Genomic DNA, 26,247 nt, shown 5'->3' with positions numbered 1-26,247 from the left:
GACTTAATCAGTTTGAGTGCTCTAAGCGTAACTAATATATACCTAAACTCTTCTCCTTTATCCAGGCTTGAGATCAACAAAAATAAACTAGAAAACTCATAACGATGGAATTATAAAATGTCACATAGCATTATCAGTTGTAATTGCACCTATATTTATAGTGTTTACATCTATATGTCCAATGGGAAGTAATATTCGTACCACAACAATTGATATATCTACCACATATGTATTTTATTGACTTATACAATATGTTATAAAAGTTGTACATTATGGTAGATAAATCAATATCTGTGGTACTAATATCACTTCTCATGTCCAACAGATATGAGGTGGATAAAATATCGAGTAAAGAGAAGTTTGTAATGAAAATTGGATGTAAAAAAGTTGAGTTGAGTGTTTGTCCCATGTTACTGGATGTACAAACGTAGCTAAGAGTATATGACAAATCGGTATAGAGTACGTGCTAAACTGCTAATTAATGGCATATACATAACATTAGCTAATTAAAATGGAGTATATATCATACTCGTAACTAAAATTGTTACTGTATAATTATACAAAAAAAAAATAATTATTATATAATCATATCATAATCATATGGTACAACACATGTGGATCATGTGTCCACGATTCTCTAGACAATAAAAGAAAAGGCAATTATTACAGATGCTGGGGCCGATGATAGGAGAAAAAGCAAACATTGATTTCAGGCGCCATTGGCTACTTTAATCCGTATACAAAGTAAGCAATAATTGTGAATCATCTGTCTATGATCCTTAACACGGCCTGAAGAACCTGAAGACTAAACACGATGAATGCTACAAATAAAGCAATCACAGTCCATGGATTATCAAAATACGTACGTTTCAAATACGCAAAATGTTTAGGCCAATATGAATTATAGTACCTATCCAATTCTTGTATCGCTTCAGAGTAGCAAAAACGTTCAATCTCTATGTTTACGCATATGCCATTGATCACTGTTGCAACGTCCCTATTTGAACCAAGATTGTTGACAATGACTTTTGATTCAACCAACTTGCCAACATCCGCTTCGCTATCAATAAGCATATCCATGGCAGACGCATACGATGTAAAATAGTAGTTCACTTCAGGGGAAAATTGCTCATATGCAATAAAATTCCTCAAAACTGTCTCAGTAAACTCTTGTATAACAAGTGTTGGCATGAAAAGCGTACGCTTGCTCCAAGGCGACAAATTATAGCACGAACGTGACTTGATAATACTCATAGACATTTCCATCTCTTTTTCCTTCTGCGGCTTAAAGTTCACCCCTGACCTGTCTAATTCTACTACAGAGTGATTGTAATTCAATGATGCCTGACAATCTCCAACCTTCTCTGATGTCTTCACTTTGTAAGTTTTGTGTAAACAGTCAAGAACATGCGCGTGTTCTGACTCTTTTTTTGAATCATCAGAACATTGCGCATGTTCTGTATCTTCTGAATCTTTAGTGCATTGGGCAAATGGGTGAATGTATTTTCCTAGAATCTTTTGGAGAAGGCAAGTAAGGTAATTTTCTTGATGGCTTCCCTTACGATTTATGGTGCAGTCGAAGATGGTTTGAAGAACAAAGAAAGGAATTTGGTTTTCAAGCAACAATAAGTCAATGGCAATACAAGTGATTTGTATCTTGCTTAACATTGTTGCTTCTTTATTATCCTGTTTATATTCCTGCTTGAGGCAAAATTCAAGTATAAAGCTAGCATCCAGGACCATCATGTGGGCTAGTTGATCAATTCTGCCTTTATACTTTTCTTTTATCATGTCATCATAAGATGACCTGATATCTTCAATTAAATCATTCACCTTTTCCAAACATTCATTTAGTTGCTCTGCTAATGTCGGGTCACTTGAACGGGACAATAGATCATACAAAAAAGAATGTTTTAGCCATTCAAATTTCTTCAGATTTTCGTTTTCTTTATGCAGAGGTCCTATAGAAACCACTCGAGGTATGAATGACTTTTCGCTAAGGTTTCTAAGGACACTAGGAACCATACAAATAGACGGACGTTTTTCAACACATTTCTTTCCACTCTCTACACACCGAAGAAGGATTTCAAAAGGCTCGGCTTCATTAGGAACACGTCCGTATTCGACATCATCATTTTCCATAGTAACTCTGAGCTCTTTTACCTTTGAAATTAGCAATGTATGAAAGGGGACGTGTTAGAATAGTTGGGATTTAGGGTTTAGGTGTGGATATACCGTCGACTCTTCGTCAGTTGTGTAGTAACTTGGATGGAACTTGTGATCATATATTAGGAGTTTGTGTGGTGGCATCTGGAATTTGGAATTTAATTGCTATGTGGCTTCAGATTCCTCCTGTCCCACGTAATGGGCCTGCTCAAATTTTCCAATGTATTGCCAATATGAATATTTCTTTGGAATAAATGGAAATTATCGAAGCTATATTTTTTTGTGGATGTTGGTCGATTTGGAAATTCCGTAATGAGGTACTCGTAGTTTTCAACAATGGGATTCATCGCAAAGAGTTTTTCATGGATCTCATCATCGCTCAGTCGTTTATGTGGTACTCTAGCAGATGCAAAAGAAAATAGATCTCATGGTTGAATGGACTCAAATGACCTCTGCTTGTTCCTTAGTTTTGGCTCGTGATTTCCTTGGGGCTTATACGGGATTATATCAAAAACACCGTGGAGTGAATCATTACAATCCAAGCATCAAGAAGTATTTTTTTATTTTGTTGATTTGTTTCGTTTGAGATAGTGAAATTGTAATTGTATTTGATTCCGTCTTTGTACTTTATGGGTATCTAGTGCTTTATTAGTGACCTTTATTTTAATATATCGCCGTTTTCAATAGAAGAATAGTTGGAATTTTTAAGAGGCTATTGTAATTAAACGAGGGACGACTTCTGTTTACTAAAATGGAAAGCCCTTTTTTCTTATGTTGTACATCCTTTTGATACAAGACTTGCCTAGCTAATATAGATAGGCTTCAGAGGTTTGAGGAATCATTATACAGTGAATTCTACTTATTCCTTCTCATAATTTCTAGATAATATCTACTAACTAAATATCTTATACCACTTAATTACCAATTAATGTATTTTGTTGTTACTCCAACCATGTTATTGGTGAAAAATTCCGCAATTTGTTATTGTGAGTTGCAAACTTGCAATAGTGTAGCTCAATTTTTTCTAGCCCAAACTTTTCGCCAATAGTGGTATAGCGTCGTAGGCCCGTAACGAGTGGTACATCTAGAGATGTTCATTCGGTCGGGTTTTGGGGAGTAGAGTTATTCGGTTTGGCTTAATCGGTTTTTTAAAAATTAGTACATCACCCAATACCCAATCCATATATGTGGCCACCCAATTCAAACCACCCAAATAAAATTCGGGTTATTTGGTTGGGTTTTGGATTACCTAAATAAAAACCGCTTTCAAACTTTGATTCAATATATTTGAATAATCATAAAAATCGAATTTCAATGCACACCATTTTATTTATTCATGCGAGGTTATTGAAATAAATAGGTGTATTTTTAATTTTAGGTTTAACGTATTTACAAAACTAGAGTTGTATTTATGTCATTTAGATTAAATTATTATAGTTTTTATGAAATGTTAAATGCTTAATCGGGTTTCGGTTGGGCCCCAATTGTAATTTATCTAAACCAAAACCGAACCATTTAACGACTTTTTTAATTGGTTTCACCCAAAAACCGAACCAAATCCGAATAACCCTATCCAAATAATACACATGTCAATGGATTGGGTGGGTTATTTGGTTAATTCAAATAATGAACACCCCTAGGTACATCCTGAAACCTTCTTTAATTTTATTTTTTTTTAAAAAAGGACAAAAAAAAATGTTTTTTTTTCCTTTATATTTTTTCTCGGTTAAGTTCCATTCTATTTTTATGTTTATATTGTTATACTAGTGTTCTGGTTTGGCCAGAGGTATCTTTTAAATTCACTATGTGGGCCTCGAAGATGAGTTTTTTCCCAAGGTGTCAGATTCGAGTCTTGGGTTTCTCACAAAAGTTTTTCCCAATGGGGTTGGAGGTCCAACGAATTGTTGGTTAAAATTGCCTCCAACATGTTTGAATTAATCGAAACTAACTTTAAAAAAAAAACTAATGTTCAAACCTGTCTAATGGACGGGTAGTTTTAAAATATATTAATCAAAGCTAAAAAATTGGAATTCAAATATAGGTTACAAATAAAAAATTCAGATAGATACCGAAATTAACTTGAAAATTTGCTAGTTGAATAGTTAAGAGTTAATATAGGTTACAAATAAAATATTTAACATATAATATTTAGATTAGTTAAGTCATATATCACAACTTAATCAATACGAAAGCTAAAGAAGAAACATACAAAAATTAACTCCATATAAATATTGATTTCAGCTTACTTTTTTTTCAACTTTAGTTAAATAAAAAATTTACAGTTTTTTATATTCTAAAAGTGTAAACTATATAATTTGAAAAGTACATACCAATTCATCAGCAAATAGTATCTCGAACATTTTAATTATGTACAAAGTATAAAAAAAGAAAACTCTTTTTGTAGTTGATGATCATAGTTTTTTTTTGTTGTCATAAGTGAGTTATATTATAGATTACCAATAAAACCAAAAAGTGTAAATTAATTATTTTTAAAATTGGGTGAAATTGTAAATTGGTGATGAAAAACCAAAAAGTGTAAGTTATTTATTTTTAAGTATAAATTGGTGATAGAAAATCAAAAAGTATAATTAATTATTTTTAAATTGGGTTAAAGTGTAAAGTAGTGATGGAAAATCAAAAAGTGTAAGTTAATTATTTTTAAGTTGGGTTAAAGTGTAAATTGGTGGATGAAAACCAAAAAGTGTAAATTAATTATTTTAGATTGGGTCAAAGTGTAAATTGGTGATGGAAAAACAAAAAGTGTAAATTAATTTAGATTAATATTAAAAAATTAGAGGATTAATAACAAGGAGGGTTAGGCTCTAGGAGGGAGATTATGAGTGTCAAGTGTACCACAACCCCATTTTTTAGTTATATTATAGATACTTAAGTTTAAGTGGAGAACTTCACAATCAAATTTTTGAATCCATAAAGAACTAGAGGATCCAATCATTTGTGCAGTATACAATAAATTTTAAAAAATTCATACATGAGAGGTTTCATACTCAAACTTAGTTATCTAACAACCACATAAATGAGAATATATGGCTATAAAATATTAAAAACATGGGGCAATTATATATTTATTATACAATAAATATTAAAAAAAAAAAAAAAGAACGTAGTATGTGAGGGATTTTATACCTAATTAAGCTTGTGTGATATCTACTAATTCTCTTTCTTATTCTTGCTCCCTGATTTTTTTACATATCTTTATCTAATAGTTTAAATAAATTTTAGGTCATTCTTTTTAAAAGGATTAGTTATTTCCCAAAACTATAAATCTGCTTAAAGAATCACTGTATACACTATCCAAAAAGTACACTCGCTGTCACAATAAACTGAGGGGTGTGTAGTAGAAAAGCCTATAAAATAGAGACGTGTCGGTAATATGTTTAACAGGAGGCCGGTATGTAGAAGTTAATTAGGTCTATAAAAAAAAGGACGTAGTGACGGTATGTTTAAGAGGGTGTAGAAGTTAGGTCTATTTAAAAGGGACGTAGTGATAGTATATTTAAGGGTGTGTATAGAAGTCAAGCGTATAAAAAAAGGGACGTAGACACTTAGTGATAGATTGAGATCCTCTAAAGTTATAGTAACTTTATAGGTAAAGTTAGGATGACTTCGACCTTTGGATTAAAATCAAAAATTAAGATTCAAAAATTATTTTTTAATATTGTTCAATAATTTTAATCCAATGGTCTACATCTATCAATTTCACCTAAAATTTATTTTAACTTTAGAGGATTTTAATCCCATAAAGATGGTATGTTAGCAGTCAAAAGGGTAAAGATATTGTGTGGTCACATCTTTGTCATATTTTCTATGAATTTAAGAGTAGATGGTGAATTGAAGGGGATCTCTCATGTTAATAAATAATAATTTGATATATTAAGTTGGGATTTTTGTTAACCAAGTATAGTTCGACCCTCGCGTTATGGGACCTCAACTTTCGTTTTAAAATTGTCATGTTGTTATAGAGTATTTTGTGTTAAATCTCTAACCGCCTAATTAAAGAACATTTTGTCATAAATAAGTTTTTTCAAATATATACATATATATTTATTTAATAGCAAAACCACAGTACAGTAAAACCTCTATAAATTAATAATGTTGGGACCGAGATATTTTATTAAATTATTGAGATATTATTATATCGATAAATTAATAAATTATTAATTTAAAAAGGATTATATATCACTTTCAAAATTTTCATATCTAATGTACATTTACACATTAAATGACACAAGAGTTCAAAGCAAATTGCTTTCAACGATAAAACTCGTTTCATAAATTCAATCGGCTCAAGTAATTTAAACGATGTAAACTATGAAGAAGACATTCGTGAGCTTGATTACGGGTATGCATTATTAGCACAAAACGGATGTGAATGAGTTGCTAGATTATCTAGGTGAAAATAATGAATGTTATGAGGTTCAAAGCATTGAAGAATTTGTGATGGATATTGTTCAAAATCTAGTTGATAATGAAGTTGAGGATGATGCATTAATTTAGAAATCAATCACTCGGAAATAAGCATTATAAGCGGCTAACAACTCTTCACACCTTTTGTTGCGACAATGTCTCAACTCTTAATTACAATGTAAAAATTTAAGGATAAATTCAACATAGATTTAAAGTTAAAAAAAAAGTGACTATAGATTCATTTTTTACTAAACAATATTAAAATTTTGGAATATTTAAGAAATTATTAATTTAAGTTTATGGGATCTATATACTTACCTTGGGGTTTAAAAAAATATTATTTTATTATTTTATTGATTGGTGTCTAATTTTGTACTGGGCTCAAGTTGGGACCGGATAAATTATTAGTTTTATCGAGGTTATTAATTTATTGAGTATTAATTTATAGAGGTTCTACTGTAGCTTCAATCTGAGTGCTGTGAAGTTTCATTTATTGTGATTACATTTTGTTACTCATGATGTGTCGTTATATATGTCAGCTTAAAACTTTTACCATATGAAATATATATTTATTTAAAGATATACCACAGACGCATCTAAAAATTTATAGTATCGAATACATATATTTAATATGCACAAGAAAAACACTCAAATGAAAGATTTTAATATATTAGTTGAAACCAAAAAGAAGAAAATGTGTAAAAACTAAATAAGGGTAAGTTGTAATATACTGTTTGGAAACCAAACGAAAAAAAAGTTTTAAAAAAACAATTAGTAACCCGTAATAGAAATCCAAACGGGATGCGATGTTTGAAAATCCAAATAATGGTAATTGTACGGGATATAGAAATAAAAAATGCATTATATTGTTTGGCAATCGGAAAGGAAAAAGTTGACATAAATACCAATAAATAACTTGTAATAAAAAAATCGGACGTGATGCGATTTGACCAAAAAAAAAATTAGAATGTTACATAGACAAATAGTAACACGTGGCGAGTTTCTATTCATGTTTTCATTCCCTTTAATAGTACGAATATGGTACTCGCGCAATGCGGTGACGATGGTGGATAAGTCTAGTGGTGTTGGTGATACTACTATTGGTGGTGGTGACGGTGTCAAATAGTGTAAGTTGATGTAATTGTGATAGTGAAAAATTTTAGAAGGTAGGGGCTTAAAGTGTCAATTATTAAAATAAAGGTTTAGAGTGTAAATTAATTCATTAAGGGCAAATTTGGTATTTTATAAAAACTCTTTCCATAGTGAGTGTTTATTAAGGGTAATTTAGTAATTTTGTATGTAACTATTGTATACTATTTCTAAAAATGGGAGGATGTGATAATCATTATAAATAAGTACTACCATGGTACCCGCGCGATGCGGCGGTAGTCCAGCAACAATGTGGTACGTAGTATGGGCGATTGTTAGTGGTAGAGGTGGTGTCGAGTGGTGTAAGTTAACGATATAAAAGTAATAGAGACATTTTGAATAATAAATGATTTATAATGTAATTTAATTATTAATGTTAAGTGGGTAGTGTAGATAAAAACATTTTAAGGGTGCTATGTGTAAATATTGCACAAACTTCAACATTTCCATAAATAAGAAGTTATTCTCTTTAAAATATAGAAGAAGAAGTATAGAAGTATAAATAGATATATAATGAGATGGGTACTCGCGCAATGCGGCGGCGATCGCGGCAACGGGTGGTACATGCTAGTGGCGGTGGTGGTAACGATGTGGTTATTAATCTAAAAGTAATTGATGTAAATGGTAGTGTAATTATTTTATAGTTAAGGGATGTATCTTTTATAAATAACTTTATTAAAAGTATTATAGAGATATTAGGTGGAAATATTTAAGTTAATAATAAAAGAGATAGATAGTTTGGATAAATATGGGTGTAAAATATTTTAGAGATATAATGGGTAGATTTAGTAAAGTAAGTAACTGCTCAGTGCCGCCTTCCGCGGGTTTTGAGCCCCAATACCTCGACGGTGTATGGGGGAGGTTAAGATGTAGGCAGACCTTAACTCTACCTAAGTAGAGAGACTGCTTACAGTTTCTACCTAAATGGTTGAAAAGGCCCTCCAACCTTTGCATGGGATGATGATCGAACCCATGACCTCTGTCTCCAGAGGCAAATGTGTTTACCACTGATCCAACCATGTTGCTTTTCTAATGGGTAGATTTAGTGTTTGAGCTAAAAATGCGTTGAAAATTAAGAGTATTTTGGAATGAACTACCAACCTGTTTTCTAATTTTGCACGGCTTGGCATCGTTATCAGTGATTTAATGATGATGTCAAAGTGATAGATAACCAGAAAATTAGAAGTAAAAGACACCTATAGAGTGGCCGGGCAGATGGAGGTTCTCTATCGATAAATGATGATTTTATACATTTACAATGCCATGGAAAGGGGGTCCGGAGATCATAGTAGACATGCCCATGATCGTGCTTAATTAACAAATTATGGGAGGTACCACATTGTTTGAAAGTAATAAGTTATATATCCTCGCGACATGGATAGTTCCTTGGCTTGGAATGTCAAAAGCAAGAGCAATGATTTTCTATAATCTGTGAAGTTGATAGCTTGATGAAAAGTGAACGTGACTCATGATAAAAGATTAGTGGCCTAAATTTAGAAAGCATCAAAATTGGCACGGGATCTTTTGATATTAATGTCCATTGAGAATAGTGCCTAAGTGGAGTGGATTCTTCATGTTTTGTGGATTCTTCATGTTTTGTGGGTTCTTCATGTTCATTTAACGTTTTTGAACAATACAAAGATTTGAGGGGCATCATTTTAGGCCTCTCCTTGTACATAATACTTCTTCCATACTACTTTTATTATTTGTCAGCCTTTTCTTTTTTAAAACACCCCAAAAATACCTCCTCCCAATACTACTTATTTCTTTCCCACTTCTTTCACTATTCATTCATTATTTTATTATTTCATTTTTTTTTTCCATAAAATTCTCTTACATTAAATTGCAAATTCATTTAAAATTTTATAAATAATAAAAATAAACAATATGCAATTTCAAACTATATATATATAGATGTGCATGGTGTAAAAGTGAAATTTTTTAGACTCTAAAAATTATTTTGTGAACAAGTTAAAAGTCAAAGGGTTAAATTGAAAATTTACATTAATGGTTACAAAAAAAAACAGGTTTGACCGGAAACAAGTTAAATACATTCATGTACTGTGCTAATCGTCTTCTTCATATATATATATATATATATATAGTTTAAAAGAAAAAGCTTTTGTTTTTTTATTTTAATGGTTCAAACTCGCAAAGCGACCCACAACGAAGCCTTGGACGAGCGTCTCCACTTAGAAGAAACGAGTTGGACGCAGGACTGGACGCAGTCGTGCTAATAGCGTCTAAACTTGGCTGGACGTTGGACGCCGAAAAACGCGGCTATAAGGATCGGCCTTAGTTATAGCTAATATTGGTCACATCTATACTCCCTATTAAAAATTATATGGGGTGTTGAAAAGTTTACATGTTTGGAACATGTAATTTTACCCTTTTACCTTTTTCTTTAAAACAAAACTAAATATCTTCATTCTCCCTCTCTCCAAAACAACACACAAAATATTCTTTCTTTCTATATAGCAAAACAATACACAACTTCTTTATTTTCGTGAATAACCATCGCCGTCGTCCATCATCAGCCACCGTCGTCCATAATATCTGTCGCAACGCGCGGGTACCATACTCGTCATTTTAGTAAAACCTTGTCTACCTGTTTATATATTTTAAAGATCATTGATACTCTTCTATCATTTCTAATATCTAAGAATATATTTACATCTAAAATTTTTGTTACTAATTGACTAATTCACATTAACATTTGTCAATTTAAAATTGTCGTTTTTTCATAACTATCATTTGACAACTTTGCTTGAATTGTTTATGTTACGTGTATAATTGTAATTATATTTTAAATCGTTTATGTTCTAATCTAATTGAGAATCGTGTCGGGTATAGTATAACTTTCTTTTTCTTAGACACTTTGCATTATAATGATGGGTGTATACGATTATTATATGGCTAAAGCTTAGCTAAAAATAATTTGAGCTGGTATTAGTTGTTTTCTTTGAAAACTGACTCATATTAATGCGAGAAAACCAGCATTTGACTAACATATACGAGTATAATATATAGCTCGTTTTTAAAAAAATTAAACGAGATGTGAGTTGGAGGTCTAGCATACAACATTTTATTATTATATATATCGTAATTATAAATTTATAATAATACAACACATTACACATGTGGATGACTTGAAGGCTTGGGGCCAACAATAATAAAAGTAAAAGATACAGATTATCATTATTGAAATCCCACCGTTGGTTACTACATACAATTCGTACAGTACTAACTACTAAGCAATCATCATGTAAATCATCTGTCAATGATCCTCAAGACGGCCTGAAGAACAGCAAGACCAAACACGATGAATCCTGCAAAGAAAGCGATCACACTCCAAGGATTATTGAAATACGTCCGTTTAAAATATGCAAAATGTTTCGGCCAGTATGAATTGTAGTACTTATCCAATTCTTTAATCGCTTCAGAGTAACAAAAACGTTCGATTTCTATGTTTACGCATATGCCGTTGATCACTCTTGCCACTTCTTTGTTCGAACCAAGATTGTTGACAATGACTTTTGACTCAACCAACTTACCAACATCCGCTTCACAATCAATAAGCATGTCCATAGCGGATGCATACGATGTGAAATAGTAGTTCACTTTAGGTGAAAATTGCTCATATGCAATAAAATTCCTCAAAATTACCTCAGTAAATTCTTGAATAACAAGTGTTGGCATTACTAGTGTTCTTTTGCTCCACGGCGATAAATGATAACACGAACGAGATTTGATAACATTCATGGCCATTGACATCTCGTTTTGTTTATGCGGCTTGAAGTTCACCCCAGACCTGTCCAGTTCCACAACAGAGTGATTGTAATTCAATGATGTCTCACAATCTCCATCCTTTTCTGATGTTTGACACTTGATATTTACAACCGTTTCTGATGACGGCTTGATTTTGTAAATTTTGTGTACACAGTCAAGAACATGAACATGTTGTGATGAATCAACTGAATCATCGTCACTGACTTCTTTCTCTAGTGAAAAAGAAAAAGGATGAATGTAGCTTCCTAAAATCTTTCGAACAAGGCACGTAAGTGAAATATTTTTCGGATGGGTCGTGCGGTTGAAAATAGCTTCAAGAACAAAGAACGGAATTTGGTTTTCTAGCAACATTAAGTCAATAGCAATACAACTGATTTGTATCTTGCTTAACATTGTCGCTTCTTTATTATCTTGTAATTTGTAGCAAAATTCAAGTATAAAACCACCATCCAAAACCATCATATTGGCTAAGTCGGTGTCTTTATACTTTTTGTTCATCACGACGTCGTCATAACACGACCTGATATCTTTCATCATATGATTCACTGCTTCCAAACATTCTTTTAGTTGCTCTTCTAGTGTCCGAGAAGGATGTGAACGAGACAACAGGTCATGTAAATAAGAATCTTTTAGACCTTCGGATTCTTGAAGATTTTTACTTTCTTTATGTAGAGGTCCTATAGAAACCACCCGTGGTGTGAATGACTTTTGGCTAAGGTTTCTAAGGACGCTAGGAACCGTACAAATAGACGGGCGTTTTTCAACACTTTTCTTTCCACTCTTTACACGCCGAAGAAGGGTTTGAAAAGCTGGCTCATCTACTTCTTCATTAGGAACACGTCCATATTCCAGATCAACATTTGCCATTATTGAAATGATGCTAATTAAGCTCTTTTAAATCTTTTGAAATTAACAATCTATGAAAGACAAGAAAAGTTGCTGGTGGCCGGGATACCTTTGCTTTAGTTGGTTTCTTTTGATATGGTTATTTGGTCCATAAAATAGCCAAACCATACAACATATATATAGATTATATTTTCAAAACTAACTACGTTAGTTGACCTGTGAGAATAGTTGTGAACTAGTGACTTTTATTACTCGTATATAATTGTTTACATAAAAGGTTATATTATCGATATATAAACTAGTTTCTTTGACCGGGTGAAATCACGAATTCACGTGGAGTAATTCAACAGAGGGGATACAGCTAGTAAATTATTTAAACAAAGACTTTTGTTGACTAAATAAAAAACTGGTAATTTTTAATCATATCTAGATGATACCTGAAATATGTATACATAGAGTTATTTGTTTGATATTTAGGGGGTGTCTAGTTGGGGTTTTGGGGAAAGCAATGAGAAAGGTAATAAATAAAGATGTTTGGTTATAGAAGGTAATGGTATTCAATGCTTAAAAGTGAGTAATGAAATATTACCTAATAAATTGAAGGTTAAGGTAATTATTCTTTGCCAATTTTTTCTTTTCACCTTTCTTTTCTCTGAATCCATCACCCCGACCACCCATCTCCATGGAAACCCATGCCACCGGCCCACCACATCCGACACCGCAATAACCCACGCCACCACATCCGATAGTCAAATCAACCACAACCATATTTAACCGATCGAAATCCACTTTTGACCCGTCATCATCATCACCACTCATACCACCACCAAACACTTACTCTAAATATGCCCACCACCAGCAGTTTCTAAAAATTACATCCTAAAGTTGTTATTTTTTCACTGGACCATATCTACGGACAACAGTGTTATTTTTAAGAGTTATTATTTTTATTTTAAGAGTTATTACTTTTATAGTAATTTACATGGATAATTGTTATGGGTGTATGGTCCAAGTAGAAAGGTAACAACTTTTAAAAGTTAAATTTCAAACCAATAATGCTTTAAATATCGTCCGTGCAATCTACAGTTTTTATACGTATTTATTAAACTACTACCTGTTTTATATAGTTGTAAAGTACAAAGATATGATACAAATATTATTCTAGATAAATAAAAAATATTATGAGTTTATTGAGTCCCTATTTTTTCAAACATTCAGTCGGTATACGATATCAGATAAACCTTACCGTATAATGGTAAAATCTTGCACGTACTTTAGACAACGAGATGTTGACTATGGGTCGTTACAAGTATTCAAAGGGAAAAATCCCAAAACTTATCATCCATGAGAATCGAATTCAAGACTTGCGTCCCTATCTTTACCATTTAATAATAATAGTCAGTAAAATCACTATATAATGGTTTCTATGTAAGTAGATGCATCAAAATTTATTAAAAATTTTATCTATGTCAATTCAATCTTGGTGAATTAACGTACCCTTTATGAGCCTAACTATTTTTAATGGGTCAATTTGTTTGTTCATTCAAGAAAAAAGTTAATTAACTGGTTGTTTTCTAATCATCGTATTCGTAAAATTATGTTCGGATCTATTTGACTAGTTGGTTTGATCTAGGTTTCAAAACACTTCATAGATAAAACCTTATATACTGAAATACTACATTATAACCCGCGTAAAACGCGAAAAAACGTATAAAAAATTACATTTATACATGTAAAAAGCTAGCAAAATGCTATAATAAATACTTAAAAATTATTTAGAAATGACAGATTAATAAATAAAATAAGAATAATGAAATAAACTGGTTGTTTATTCATAAATCAACCATAGTATAAATATAATTTTAAAGACTAAAGTTTGACAACGGTTTCTCATCCACCTGACAAGTGTTTTTTAGTTTTATGTAATATTACAAATGATTATATTTTTAAAGATTATAACATATAGTGAATTGAAAGCTAAAATAGTTGGTCCAATGCATGGAGGTAGTTAACTACGTATAGTTTAAAACTTATAAGGATTCACGGTATCCACAAAATAGTTAAATATGCAAATAGTAGTGGTTTTGTAGAAACTGATTTTATGCCTATGATCCACAAGCATGTAATCTTCTTCATTGAAGCCAAGACAATTTTAACCCAAATATTCTAAGATTTCTTGAAGGCATCGATGTCAGCCATTATCGAATACAAGTTGATCTGCCATGATATTGTATATAGTGATATGGAAGCAAATATGTAATCTTTATTATGCTAATGTGTTATTGATGTATAATATTCATACATTTTTCATATCACGATAATGACTGTTTGTCATAATATCTCCTATAAGCTATTTCGGCGCACTTAGCTTTAAACAATACCAACCCTGTTTTTCAACCTTAATCATATATTATCAAGTGTATAGTTATACTTCATAACATAAGGTTAATTTAAACCATAATCCAATACAAAACTATTTTGTTATTAATTATTTGTAAGAAAATCAAATACGGAAAATAAACTATGATGAAAGATGTATCATAATATTACTTGACACAAATTAAGCAACTGGAAATATAATTACTAATACTTATTAGAAAATCAAATGTTAAAAAAGTTATAAGATGGATCGACATAGTTTTTTGAAACAATCATTATTTGTTAATAAATCAAGAAAGCGTATTTTTATTAATAGTATTAATCTATAAGAAGATTTAGAAGAAAAACAAATATGAAATCAAAAATAAAATTAAAAATGATTGTTTAATAAATAAATAATATGATTAGAAAAAAATATATAAAACATGTACCTAAACAACAAAAAATTCTACTCATTTTTTATAATGGTTACATTCGGCTTTTTTTTTATATCTAAGTAAATATATTGAATTAAATTAAATTAAATTTATAAAAGGCAAATGACATAAGCAATTTGATCTAAGGGTTTTAATTAAATATTAAATTTCATTCAAAGGTTTAGATTTTTTCATTTCTAAATTAAGGTTTCTCTTTTAATATATATATTAGATCATTTTATAATAACAAATTAAAAAGTACTGTAAATTCGTAAAGATACAAGATACGTGCTTACTATTGTTCAACTAATTTAAGTAGCGTGGTTTATCTCTAAAAAGTAGGAAGGCTCTAAAATCCCAACCCCATCACCAAAGTAGTTTTTTTTATTTTTACAAGTGAATTTTACCTCAGACGTATATGATGTGTGCTAATCGTACAACGAAAGGATCCCGCAATAAGCGGATCTTAAATATCATTTCTCACCATACCACCTCTTTTATTGGAAAATACCGTCGAGTAGAACCTACCAAGGCTCGAACTCGAGACTTTGGAGTAAACTCCCCCGGGGCCCCGCATAACAGGTTTAGTGAAACACTCCTGGCCACTGGGGTTTAACCCAGTGGTTGGAAGGATTAACGCTGTGTTATTACTTTTTTTAAGGAAAAAAAAAGAAAAAAATCCAAATGATTTTAAAAGAAATTGTGTTTTTGATTTTTTTTTAAAGATAGAAAAGAAATGAAGTGATAAGAAATGAGATGATTATCTAGTTGTTTTAGTTAAAAAAAATATTCCTCCCACATTTGAGATGATTTGAACTTTGAAGTGATTTGATCTCATTTCTTCCGGCCATTCTAATCTATTCTCTTTTTATTTTTTTAAATAAGATTCGAGAATGTAAGAGAAAAAGAAAACAAGTCCAATAAAATATAGAACACTTTTCGTATTTTGAAATGTCGGCAAATATACGATTTTGTCAAGCATACCCTTTGATATTATTTTATATGATGAGAATGGAAGTGATTCTCATTTACTAATGCAACCAAACAAGCTAGAGAAGTGTTTCTCATTATTTTTTCACTCTTATTATTTCATCCTACCAAACACTTAACTTTTAAATTAAAACCTTAACTTTTTCAGTATTTTTTCTTTACAATTCAGCCTAACTTAGAAAGTTTTCAGCCATGTTAATAACGCAACCTAAATCAGTTTTTTTTTACGTTAGTATATTCTTTAGTTCTATCGCATAGAAATAGTTATTATATTCTAATAAGTTATCTTTACAATAGTCTTATAAATTATAAAATATACATCTTTTTTAATTAGCTTTATCTTAAATGAAATTTATCTCAAAATGGTCGTGAAAGAAAAGTAAAGAGTCATATTTTCATTTTCTTTTAATAAAAAATTATAAATACTAATATTAAAAATAAACTAATATATATATATGCAACTTAGGTGTGTGACAACATCACCTTCACTTTTCCTATTACTCCGTATATATCTAAAAGATGTGAATTACTACAAAAATATCGGAAGATATAACATAAACTGTCTTGATCAGATCCCCGCTAGAAAACCATCACTATATCGATCCTTGATATGTACCCTCGTAAGAAACTCTTCATCACCTACTAACGACTAATGCGTTCATGCCCGTCCCATAAATTTTATATACCCTGCTCGATAATATAAATGGTGCCCACCAAACATCGAAAATTTTCTTTAACCGTAAAAAGATAATAGATATTTATAAAAGTATCAAAACAACTTTGTAAAATTCTTTATTTGTAAGTTGTCTAACTCTAAAATGATAAATAATGTAATTATAGAAAAATAAAATTGTAAAAATAAAAAACTTAACTAAATTAACAAATCAAAATAATATAGCATATAATAATTAGTAGGATTATCTTTACGTTACCTTGAAACTAATTTTTTTTACTTTTTGTAAAGCGATTTATGTTTGCTTCAAAACATCAAAAAATATATATTACTACTTTACTAGTAGGATGGGAATAGGTTGTTCGTTTCTAAAAAAAAATAATTATAACTATAGTTATATTTATTGGACTTTGACTAAGAATTTTACAATTGAACTTTGACTTACATATACATATATTAATTAATGTATCTTAGTAACAAATTTGGTGCCCCATTAAATTTTGAGGCCCTGCTCATATGTGCCTATTGCACGTGCTTAAGGCCGGCCTTGAATGCGTTCACGGGAAGAAAAAAAAAGAGCTCTTCATCAACTAGATACATATACGGAAAGAAAACTCACTCAAACATATCATAGTTAAATATCGAAAACATGTATTTACCTTTAAGTATATTTAGACTGAACGGAGTTGTAAGGAAAAAGGGTCGAACCCCTCTTTTTTCCGGCCTAGTTAGCCCCCAACACCACCCCCTAGGCAACCACTTACCCGGCGAACTCTCTCGTTCGCTCCTTTGCATTTGACTGGCTCCGAATTCAATGCAAAAAACACACCCCCTCATGGCTTTAATACATTTTAATATATCTATATTCCTTATTAAAGATTATACACCCCCCTCAAAATGGAAAGTGTTACCAAAATGTCACATACAAAATTACCAAAATGTCCTTAATAAACACCCCACCATGGAAGGTTTTTATAAATTACCAAATTTGCCCTTAATGAATTAATTTACATCCTAAACCCTTATCTCGTTAATTTACATTTTAAGTCATTATCTTATAAAATAGTTCTATTATCTTAACATCAACTTACACCACTCGACACCAATTGTAGATGTCATCACCACGCGTCACCAACCCCACTATACCGTCGTCACCGTTACCGCCGCTGCATTGCGCGGGTACCATGCTCATTTAAATATAATATAGTTATATATAATGTGTAGAGAGTATTAAAAAAAAAAAACTTACGATCAGAAGTAATGGAATATGGTCGGACGTAAGGCTGCTAGATCCACAAAGTGATAGTACTGATGATGACGCCGATGACTTCATGTTTTATGGAGTAGTTATTAATTTGGCCTCTCACTTTTATCACTACACTTATTAAAATACAAACATATATAATCTTATTATTATTATTATCAGTAGTATTATTTGTTATAATTATTATTATTTATATACAAATTGAAAAAAAATGAAAAAAAAATCATTAATTAAAGATATCACATGACGCAAGTCACCTCACTTTTTAAAATCCATTTATTTGCACTTATTTTAATGGGAAACTCTTCTTACCTTACATGCAATATGGCGTATGTCGTCTCATCCTTTTTCATCGCCAGTCCTCTCAGCCTTAACATATATATATATATATATATATATATATATATATATATATATATATATATATATATATATATATAATGTCTATAATATTAATGAATAGGAAAATCAGATTATCCTAAATATTAGGATAAAAATCCTCTTAAAATCTTATAAATGTGACTAGGGATGAGAAAAAAAACTGTGACCCGACCTGGAACCGGGCCGAACCGACCCCCCCGTAGGGCTAACGGGCCGGGTCATGGGTTGCGCGGGTCGAGCCGGATCAAGCCAAAAACCGAAAATGGTGAAAAAAATCTGCGATCCGTCCGAACCCGATCTGAACCGACCTGACCCGAACCTTCACGGGTCGGGTCACGGTTCCTATTTTCACGCACTTGCAGGTCGCGGGCCGGGTTGGGCCATTTGCATATCTTTAAATGTGACAAGTGAATTCCACTTAATCCCTTTTTTAATCTCATGATAAACCATAAGATGATAACATGTGAAAAAATCAGGGGCAAGATTAATTAGAAAAGAGAATTAGTGAATACCACATGTCACCTTAATATTTTAGAAGGATTTTTAGGTTAATCTGTAAGAGGATTTATCATTTTCCATTTTTTATTAGAGGAATAAGAGTTTCCCATTTAATTTCTTTCATAATCTTCTACTTAAATTTTCACATGTCACCATCCAATTAATTCAGATGATTTTTAGGTTAATGAATTAGAAGGATTAATTATTTTTCTAATAAAAAAATAGAAAATGATAAATCCTCTTAAAGATTAGCCTAAAAATCCTCCTAAAACATTAAGGTGACATGTGGTATTCACTAATTTTTTTTTTTTAATCTTGCCCCTAATTTTTCCGCATGTTATCATCTAATAATTAGGAGGATTATTAGGGGCAAGGGTGTAGTCAGCAAAAAGCATCGACAAGTTAGTTTGGCAAGGATTGGCTATTTGGCTTTGTTACACCACATCTATTGGCAAGAATCGGCAAAAACAATCGGTAAGGGTGTGGCTATATTTGGTCGATGAATGTGAACGTTGGGTAAGGTTTTTGAGTGTGAAATATTTTATGTATTAAATATAAAGTAATACATTGGCAAATTGGGTTCCATAAGCACTACACCATCTATATTGGCTCAAATTGACAACAAATTGACAAATTTTACATTGCCACATGGCAAATTGTTAGTAGATAATTTTTTGGTAAAAATTTAGCAAATCGGCATTACACCCTTGCCCCTTAGGCTATTTAGTTAGAAAAATTAATCTTTTCCAATAAAAACTAAGAGTATTAATGATTAATGAACCATCCATTCACACAATGACGTGTGAACCTTGCTAACAACCTTTGGGTTGAAAAATGAGTCCGGATCGTGAACAATCGAAGGCTTGTCTTTTCAGTTTTTTAATATATAGTATATAGTACTGAACGATCGGGTACTTTTCTCACCACTATGTGTTGTTTTAATTAATGCTGACATGTTTTCCACTTTAAAAAGAGTGACAATTGATTAGTGATTAGTTAGCACTAGTAAGACTTAGCTCCATTTTTCACATTGACCATCAAACATGGCTAGGGGCGAAATTTAAAAATTTTCAGTGGGTCGTCAGGATCTAATTTTTTTTTTTTCACAATTAAAATGAGGGTCGAAACCAAGTAAATTGAAATTTTTCTACAATAAAAACAATATACTCCTAAATTGTAAAAAATAAAAATCGGGGTCCCTCTTTTTAAAAGTTGTGCCCTTGAACATGGCTAGTTGTTTGCTGAGTTGAGAATTTTTCAATTTTTTAACTTGATTTCTCTACGTGTTTACTACCCAAAAGCGAGCTAACGCGAATAGAATTTAAATATTACATTAAACATACAGACTATACTACCTACCAAACCCTTAATTATTAGCTAATGTGGACAGACTTTTAATATTATTAGGTTTAAGTTTTATACGTCGTTGTATCGTCATTGGGTTACATCATTTACTTTGAACCTGCATGATATCATTCATAAAGTGGACAATTGCCCTTGACATTAGCTTAGTTGTTTGAAAGGATTTTGATCATTCTAAGAGTTCTTCCATTCAAGATTTAGGGTAAACATAAGAAGTCTCTCTACGAGGGATTGACTTTGGTATACCCAATTTAGTTCAGATCCAAGGAGAGTAGGGTTTACCCTTATTGATCGTCGTGTCTTCAAGCGGATTAGTAAATGATTTTTTCTTATCGGGTATTGGAAATAGACATTTCTACTTTGAAGGATCTCTCTAGTGCGGTCCAGGTTAAGACAACGTATATTAGACCTCCCGCTATCGAATCGCGACACAAAATTTCAAGCAAAATTCACATTTCAAAAAGAAAAAGTGGACATTGCAAAATAAACATGTTTAGGCCATCTCCAATCCATAAATCAGTTTGTTCAAGCAGAGTTTTTGTTGTTACTTCATATATTAATTGTTACTTTATATATTAAATTAGGGTGGATGATATACCTCCCTAACCCTTCCTGGTTACCATTCAGGCCTATTACTCCCCACATATAAGGAATGCCTGCCTATTCTTCCCCATTTCTTTTCTTTCTTTCTTTTTTTTTATTTTATATTTTAAACTTTAATTTATTATATAATATTTAGAACTAATACAAAATAATTTAACAAGATTTTTCATTAAATAAATATAAAAACTAATACAATGTTAAAATAAAAAAGACAAATATAATACTAGAAAAATAAACACTTAGACAAAACATACAACTAATAAATACGTTGCCAGTAAATTAGAAAATACAGAATATAGTAAAATTGAACTTTCTTTTTGAAAAGTAAGTGATATTGAAATGAATATACAAGACAACCCTTTCTATCAAAATACTTTATATCTCAATTTATAAATAGTTATAAATAGCTCTCTTGGTGTAATACTAACTCTCAAATGATACACTTTAGGGGTTAAAATGCAAAATTGAGTTATATATATAAATTGGAAAATGATTAATGTGCCTAAAATTTAGGTTTAAAAATGATTGACACATGACAAAATCAAGGGTAATGATTAAGAAAGAGAATACGTGGAATCCATATGTCAAAATTTAATTAATTAGACATACTTTTAGGCATATTTATCATTATCTATATAAATTATATTTTGGTGGTTGTCTTTCACTTGCAAGTCTGCGAATCTGAACCACTCACATATATATGTATGGGAAAAAGGAATATAAGGCTATCCGACACCTAAGTTTAGGTGTGGAACCCTTACATACTAATATTTTATTATTTCTTGTTTAAAGAATAAATGCATGGGCTCCTATGATTTTTATGGATTAAAAAAACAATATGTGAGTGTTCTGCACCTAGTCTTAGATACCCGACAGCCTTGTATACGCATTATATATACAAAATGCAATTTTGTTGAAAAAAAAACAAAAGCAGAGATACTTCAACGTTCAAAAATTGTTAACAAAAGTGGGCACGAGAATAGGCAGCATGGTCTCGATTTTTGCTCCCCACCCCACCGGTGCCGAATAGGCGGGGCGGTGTGTGCTCCGGTGCCTATCCAGTGCCCGCTCCTTGCCTAATGCGTACCATCCAGCCTTAGCATATTGAACAGTTATTTACTTTCAACTTACCACACTGATTTTCAGTTTACTTGTGCGGTTGTGTCTATACGTATATGAACCCAACAAGAGTTAAAAAAAAAAAAAGGAAAGAAACTCAACAGATATTTCAGTATACTACTGTATATCCTTCAACAAATTGAAGCCAACAAACGGAAAAGCAAATGGAAGCTACAACTATAATCAATATGCATACTGACAAACAAATTGTCATTGAAGATGCCCTATATATATATACATCTAATATTTAATGCATGACAAAAACATATACATATATGTTACTGTTTTAAAAGGAAAAATTAAATGTAAAAACCAATTTTAGTCATTTGATTTTGAAAATTCTAATTTATTAAAAAGATTTATATCAATAGTCATCTATTGTTAGAAGAAAGGAAAAAATAAATGAGTGCTCTCAACGTAGTGATGCTAAGGGGTCAATAATCCTCAGCTTGGGTTCCCCTTATTCATAAAGGGTTTTATGGTTTAACATTTTAATTTATTACTCTTTCCGTATTATTTTAAAGTTGATTTTTAAAGTTTTTTTAAAAAAATTAACTGTAAATATTTGTGTTTGTGTTATTTAATACTCAGTTGATAAAAGTTATACCAATAAGATGTACATTTAAAACCCAATAAGATCATATAATTTACATCAGGTGTTATATAATATAAACAAAATTATTTACATTCAAAATTTAATAAAAGACTCAATAGGTCAAATAAGACATTCAAATGAGACGAAGAGTATTTTTTTTGAAAGGTTTCTAAATTTGTTCAAGGCTATTTGTAGAACAATATAATGTTTTAATTTGTGAAGGCCTAAACATGCTTTCACATGGGAAAGCACAGTTTTACACATGTAAAAATACAATAGCATCCACGCAAAGAACAAAATTCAATAATTCCTCAGATATATATCGAGTTTTAGTTTTGATATTGTGTCTTAGATTATCAAATAGCTAATAACAAAATTAATTATACCTATTTTTTGTGTTAAAAAAAAAATACCTATTTCAAACTAGTCATTGATAACCTTATGTTTCTTTGAATTGCTTGTATTTTTAGTCTAGTCATTCTATTTCAAATACTCTACACAATTAATCCTAAGCTGAAAACGAGATTCAATTTCAAGTACTTAATTAATAATATTTTAAATGAAAAGCAAAAGGTAGAAGGTTGATCCACACTATTAATCCAAATCTGAAACATGTATAATTGTGTTTGGAAAGTGGGGTGATTTGACATGAAATGAATTACGAATAAAAAAGAGTTAGGAAGATTTTTTGTTATATAGACAAAAGTCACAAAACTATATATGATTATATCGAGTAAGAATTTTGAACTCCATGCATTGAATTTCTGTTGGAGAAGTTTTCATATTAAGTCAATTACAAAATTCGTATAAAAAGATCTCCAAGGATTTATATTGTGATCCACACATCAACTACTTAAGCTGAGAACATATATTAGAGATAACTTTGGTTGCAAGAATGCAAAATAGCCCTTACAACATGGAAACATTAACAAACACAACAAGCTTTTCGCGCGTTCAATGTTTTCACGAATATATTCATATGTTGAAATTTTTTTTTGTTTTTTTGAAAGGTGTAGTAGGTGATATTTACATCAAAGTTTTTCGCGTAAGTGTTAACTTCGTGATAAAAATCATGAATTACCATCTAATACTTTTTATATCACATAATCTGATTTCTGATGTAGAATGTTGCTATTTGTTTCTTGTTACAGCTAACAACTATCTTAGATGGCTTCTGTTTCGATATGTTTATATGGTAGCCACTTAGCCTCGGGAAAAAATGGACATGTAGGGTAATGGGCGGGTTCCTAGTTTTTGTTGGGCCGGACGGATTGGCCAGTGGCCCAAACTACTTGTATTTGGAAAGTTTAAGTTGTTGGTCTCAGAGGATTTAAAAATTAAAATTGGGTTTCGATGTAAATGGTTGGAATTAAAATGTTGAGTGTAAAAGGTAGTGTGAAAACTGAACACACGCTACATCAAAACACACACTTGTTGTCACTTATTGGTCTTTGGAAGTAAGAAGTTGTAAGTGTGCAATTAATTAATATTAATAACCGAGCAATTTATAAATCAATTGCAATGACCACTTTTGTGATGTTTTAGAGCAAACTGATGGCGTTTACACTCAACCAAACTTATAGCCTTTCAATATATTGCACATTTGTATCTTCCTTGTGTAGAGGTCCTATAGAGACCAACTGAGGTTTGAACGAATCAGGGATAAGATCCCTAAGTATACTAGGGACTTTGCAAATAGATGGACGTTTGTTGACATGATCAATAGGATTTATTTAATTCGTAAATATATTTACTTACATTGGTATTCGCAAGTCTTCTAATTCTGTTTTGGGCTGCTTTGGTGGGGAAATTGGACGTTTCAATAGGTCATGCAGATAATAGCCTTTCAATCTCTTGCACATTTGTTTCTTCCTTGTGTAGAGGTCCTATAGAGACCAACTGAGGTCTGAATGAATCAGGGCTAAGATCTCTAAGTACACTGGGAACTTTGCAAATAGATGGATGTTGGTTGACAAATCCACCCTCTCTGCTCTCTGCCCAACGAAGAAGACTTGCGATTTCAATAGGAACATAGTTACGTTTTTGATCATCATTTGCCATTAGTAATGTTAACTAATTATTTTTCTTTGAAAGTATCTATGAAACATGTTGGATATCTTAGCGATATCAATATTCCGTAGTGGTATTGGATTAACTTATCAATTGGTTGATCTTAATATTCAGTTAATCGGGTTAGGTGATGCGGGAGTACAAACTCGATTGAGTATATTAAGATGGTTGCGTATTGAGGATTTGGTTTAATATTAGGTATTAAATTAAAATCGTGAGTTTAGTTTAATATTAATGTAGGGTGATCATCAAATGAGAACTAAATTAACATAAGAACAAATAAGAACACTTAAAAACTACATTTTGATGCATTAAAAGTCCATAAAACTAACAAAATGTATAACTAATTATCATTATGTCACACCCCACCTTAGGCGGAATCGTAGGATATGACGAAATGATTTAACATAGCACATGAAATTTATAATAGAGTGTTGCTAAATGAAATCCAAATAAAAGTAATTCCCACAACCGTGATAAGTCTAGGCAACACACCTCAAATAGCAAAAGAAAAATATAGCAAATAGCAAATAGAGTTCAATTCTTCAAATGCAATCTAGGAGTCCATGAAGGATCTTTTTATTGATCTTTCTAAAGCCCATATGTTTAGTCTCCTTAAACATTATTATTACCTGAAAATGAATGCTCGAAAATGTCTACATAATGTTGGTGAGTTCGTAGGTTTAAAGTAATACAAATGAATTTGTTGTGCATGATATATGAGGTTTGGACAATAGTGTAAAACATGTAGCAGCCTGTATGCAAACCAAATACTGATCAATGCCATCATAGTTATCCAACAACACAACCCCAACACTCCTGCCAACAACTCAATCACACATTGCCTACCAACAACTACCAGCTGGAGTATAAAGTTGGTTAATAGTTATCAAATAGTCTTCAATTCAATAGATATCGACAGATATCTATTGCCGTAAATAGTGTTCAATAGATATCGACAGACATCTATTGCATCATAGGAATCAACACAAGCAAGCTAGCATACACATTTCATAATTACACGTATTTGTCCAATAAAACAAACTAGTTTTGGCACAGCTAGTAAAGAAATGAAAAGTGTTTTGAGCATTATTTTCCCCAAAGAAATAATATAAAAAGGGGTCACGAAACTCACCTCAACAAGCAAGTAGTTGTGCAAAGTCCAAAATGATCACTAGAATCTACACAACACATATGTAAGAACAAGTTACAATTATGGACATGGTCAATGACCGTCCATTGTAACCCGTATTATTCGTACATCCAATAACTCCGTTCCATCTGTAACATTAAAAAATTACTGTTAACTAAATGCATGATGATTACCGATCCCGGACAAGTTGGGTGGTCATCGTAACCCGCTTTTTGAATACTTTGTCTCATATGTAAATGTATATAATAGATTGATAATTTAAGAAAAATTGGACAACATTTCCCCTTAACTCCCCAAATATGTATATAAAATACATATTCGTAGGAACAAAGAGAAATGTCTACCAAATTTTTCTTAAATAATCAAATC

General features: G+C 31.4%; 2 protein-coding genes across 3 annotated transcripts; both read right to left on the bottom strand.

Moving 5' to 3' along the window:
* Positions 1-558: 558 nt before the first annotated feature.
* LOC122593473 (putative UPF0481 protein At3g02645) lies at positions 559-2,345 on the bottom strand. Of its 2 annotated transcripts, none has more exons than XM_043765887.1 (2): positions 911-2,345; positions 559-821 (listed from the first exon to the last, which is right to left on the bottom strand). In XM_043765887.1, exons 1-2 carry the CDS (start codon positions 2,140-2,142, stop codon positions 806-808), a joined length of 1,248 nt encoding a protein of 415 aa, XP_043621822.1. In that variant the 5' UTR covers positions 2,143-2,345; the 3' UTR covers positions 559-805. The 2 variants fall into 2 exon arrangements, with proteins under 2 accessions (XP_043621822.1, XP_043621821.1); XM_043765886.1 differs by having other exon boundaries at positions 559-798; positions 911-2,344.
* An 8,457-nt stretch (positions 2,346-10,802) lies between these two features.
* On the bottom strand, positions 10,803-12,513 carry LOC122593492 (putative UPF0481 protein At3g02645). The gene has a single exon (XM_043765910.1). The coding sequence runs from the start codon at positions 12,394-12,396 to the stop codon at positions 11,011-11,013; it is 1,386 nt and encodes a 461-aa protein (XP_043621845.1). The 5' UTR covers positions 12,397-12,513; the 3' UTR covers positions 10,803-11,010.
* Between the last annotated feature and the right edge of the window lie 13,734 nt (positions 12,514-26,247).

This window comes from Erigeron canadensis, chromosome 3, assembly GCF_010389155.1.
Source record: "Erigeron canadensis isolate Cc75 chromosome 3, C_canadensis_v1, whole genome shotgun sequence".
Lineage (NCBI taxonomy): Eukaryota > Viridiplantae > Streptophyta > Magnoliopsida > Asterales > Asteraceae > Erigeron > Erigeron canadensis.
This window is presented reverse-complemented; position numbering and strand designations above follow the sequence as displayed.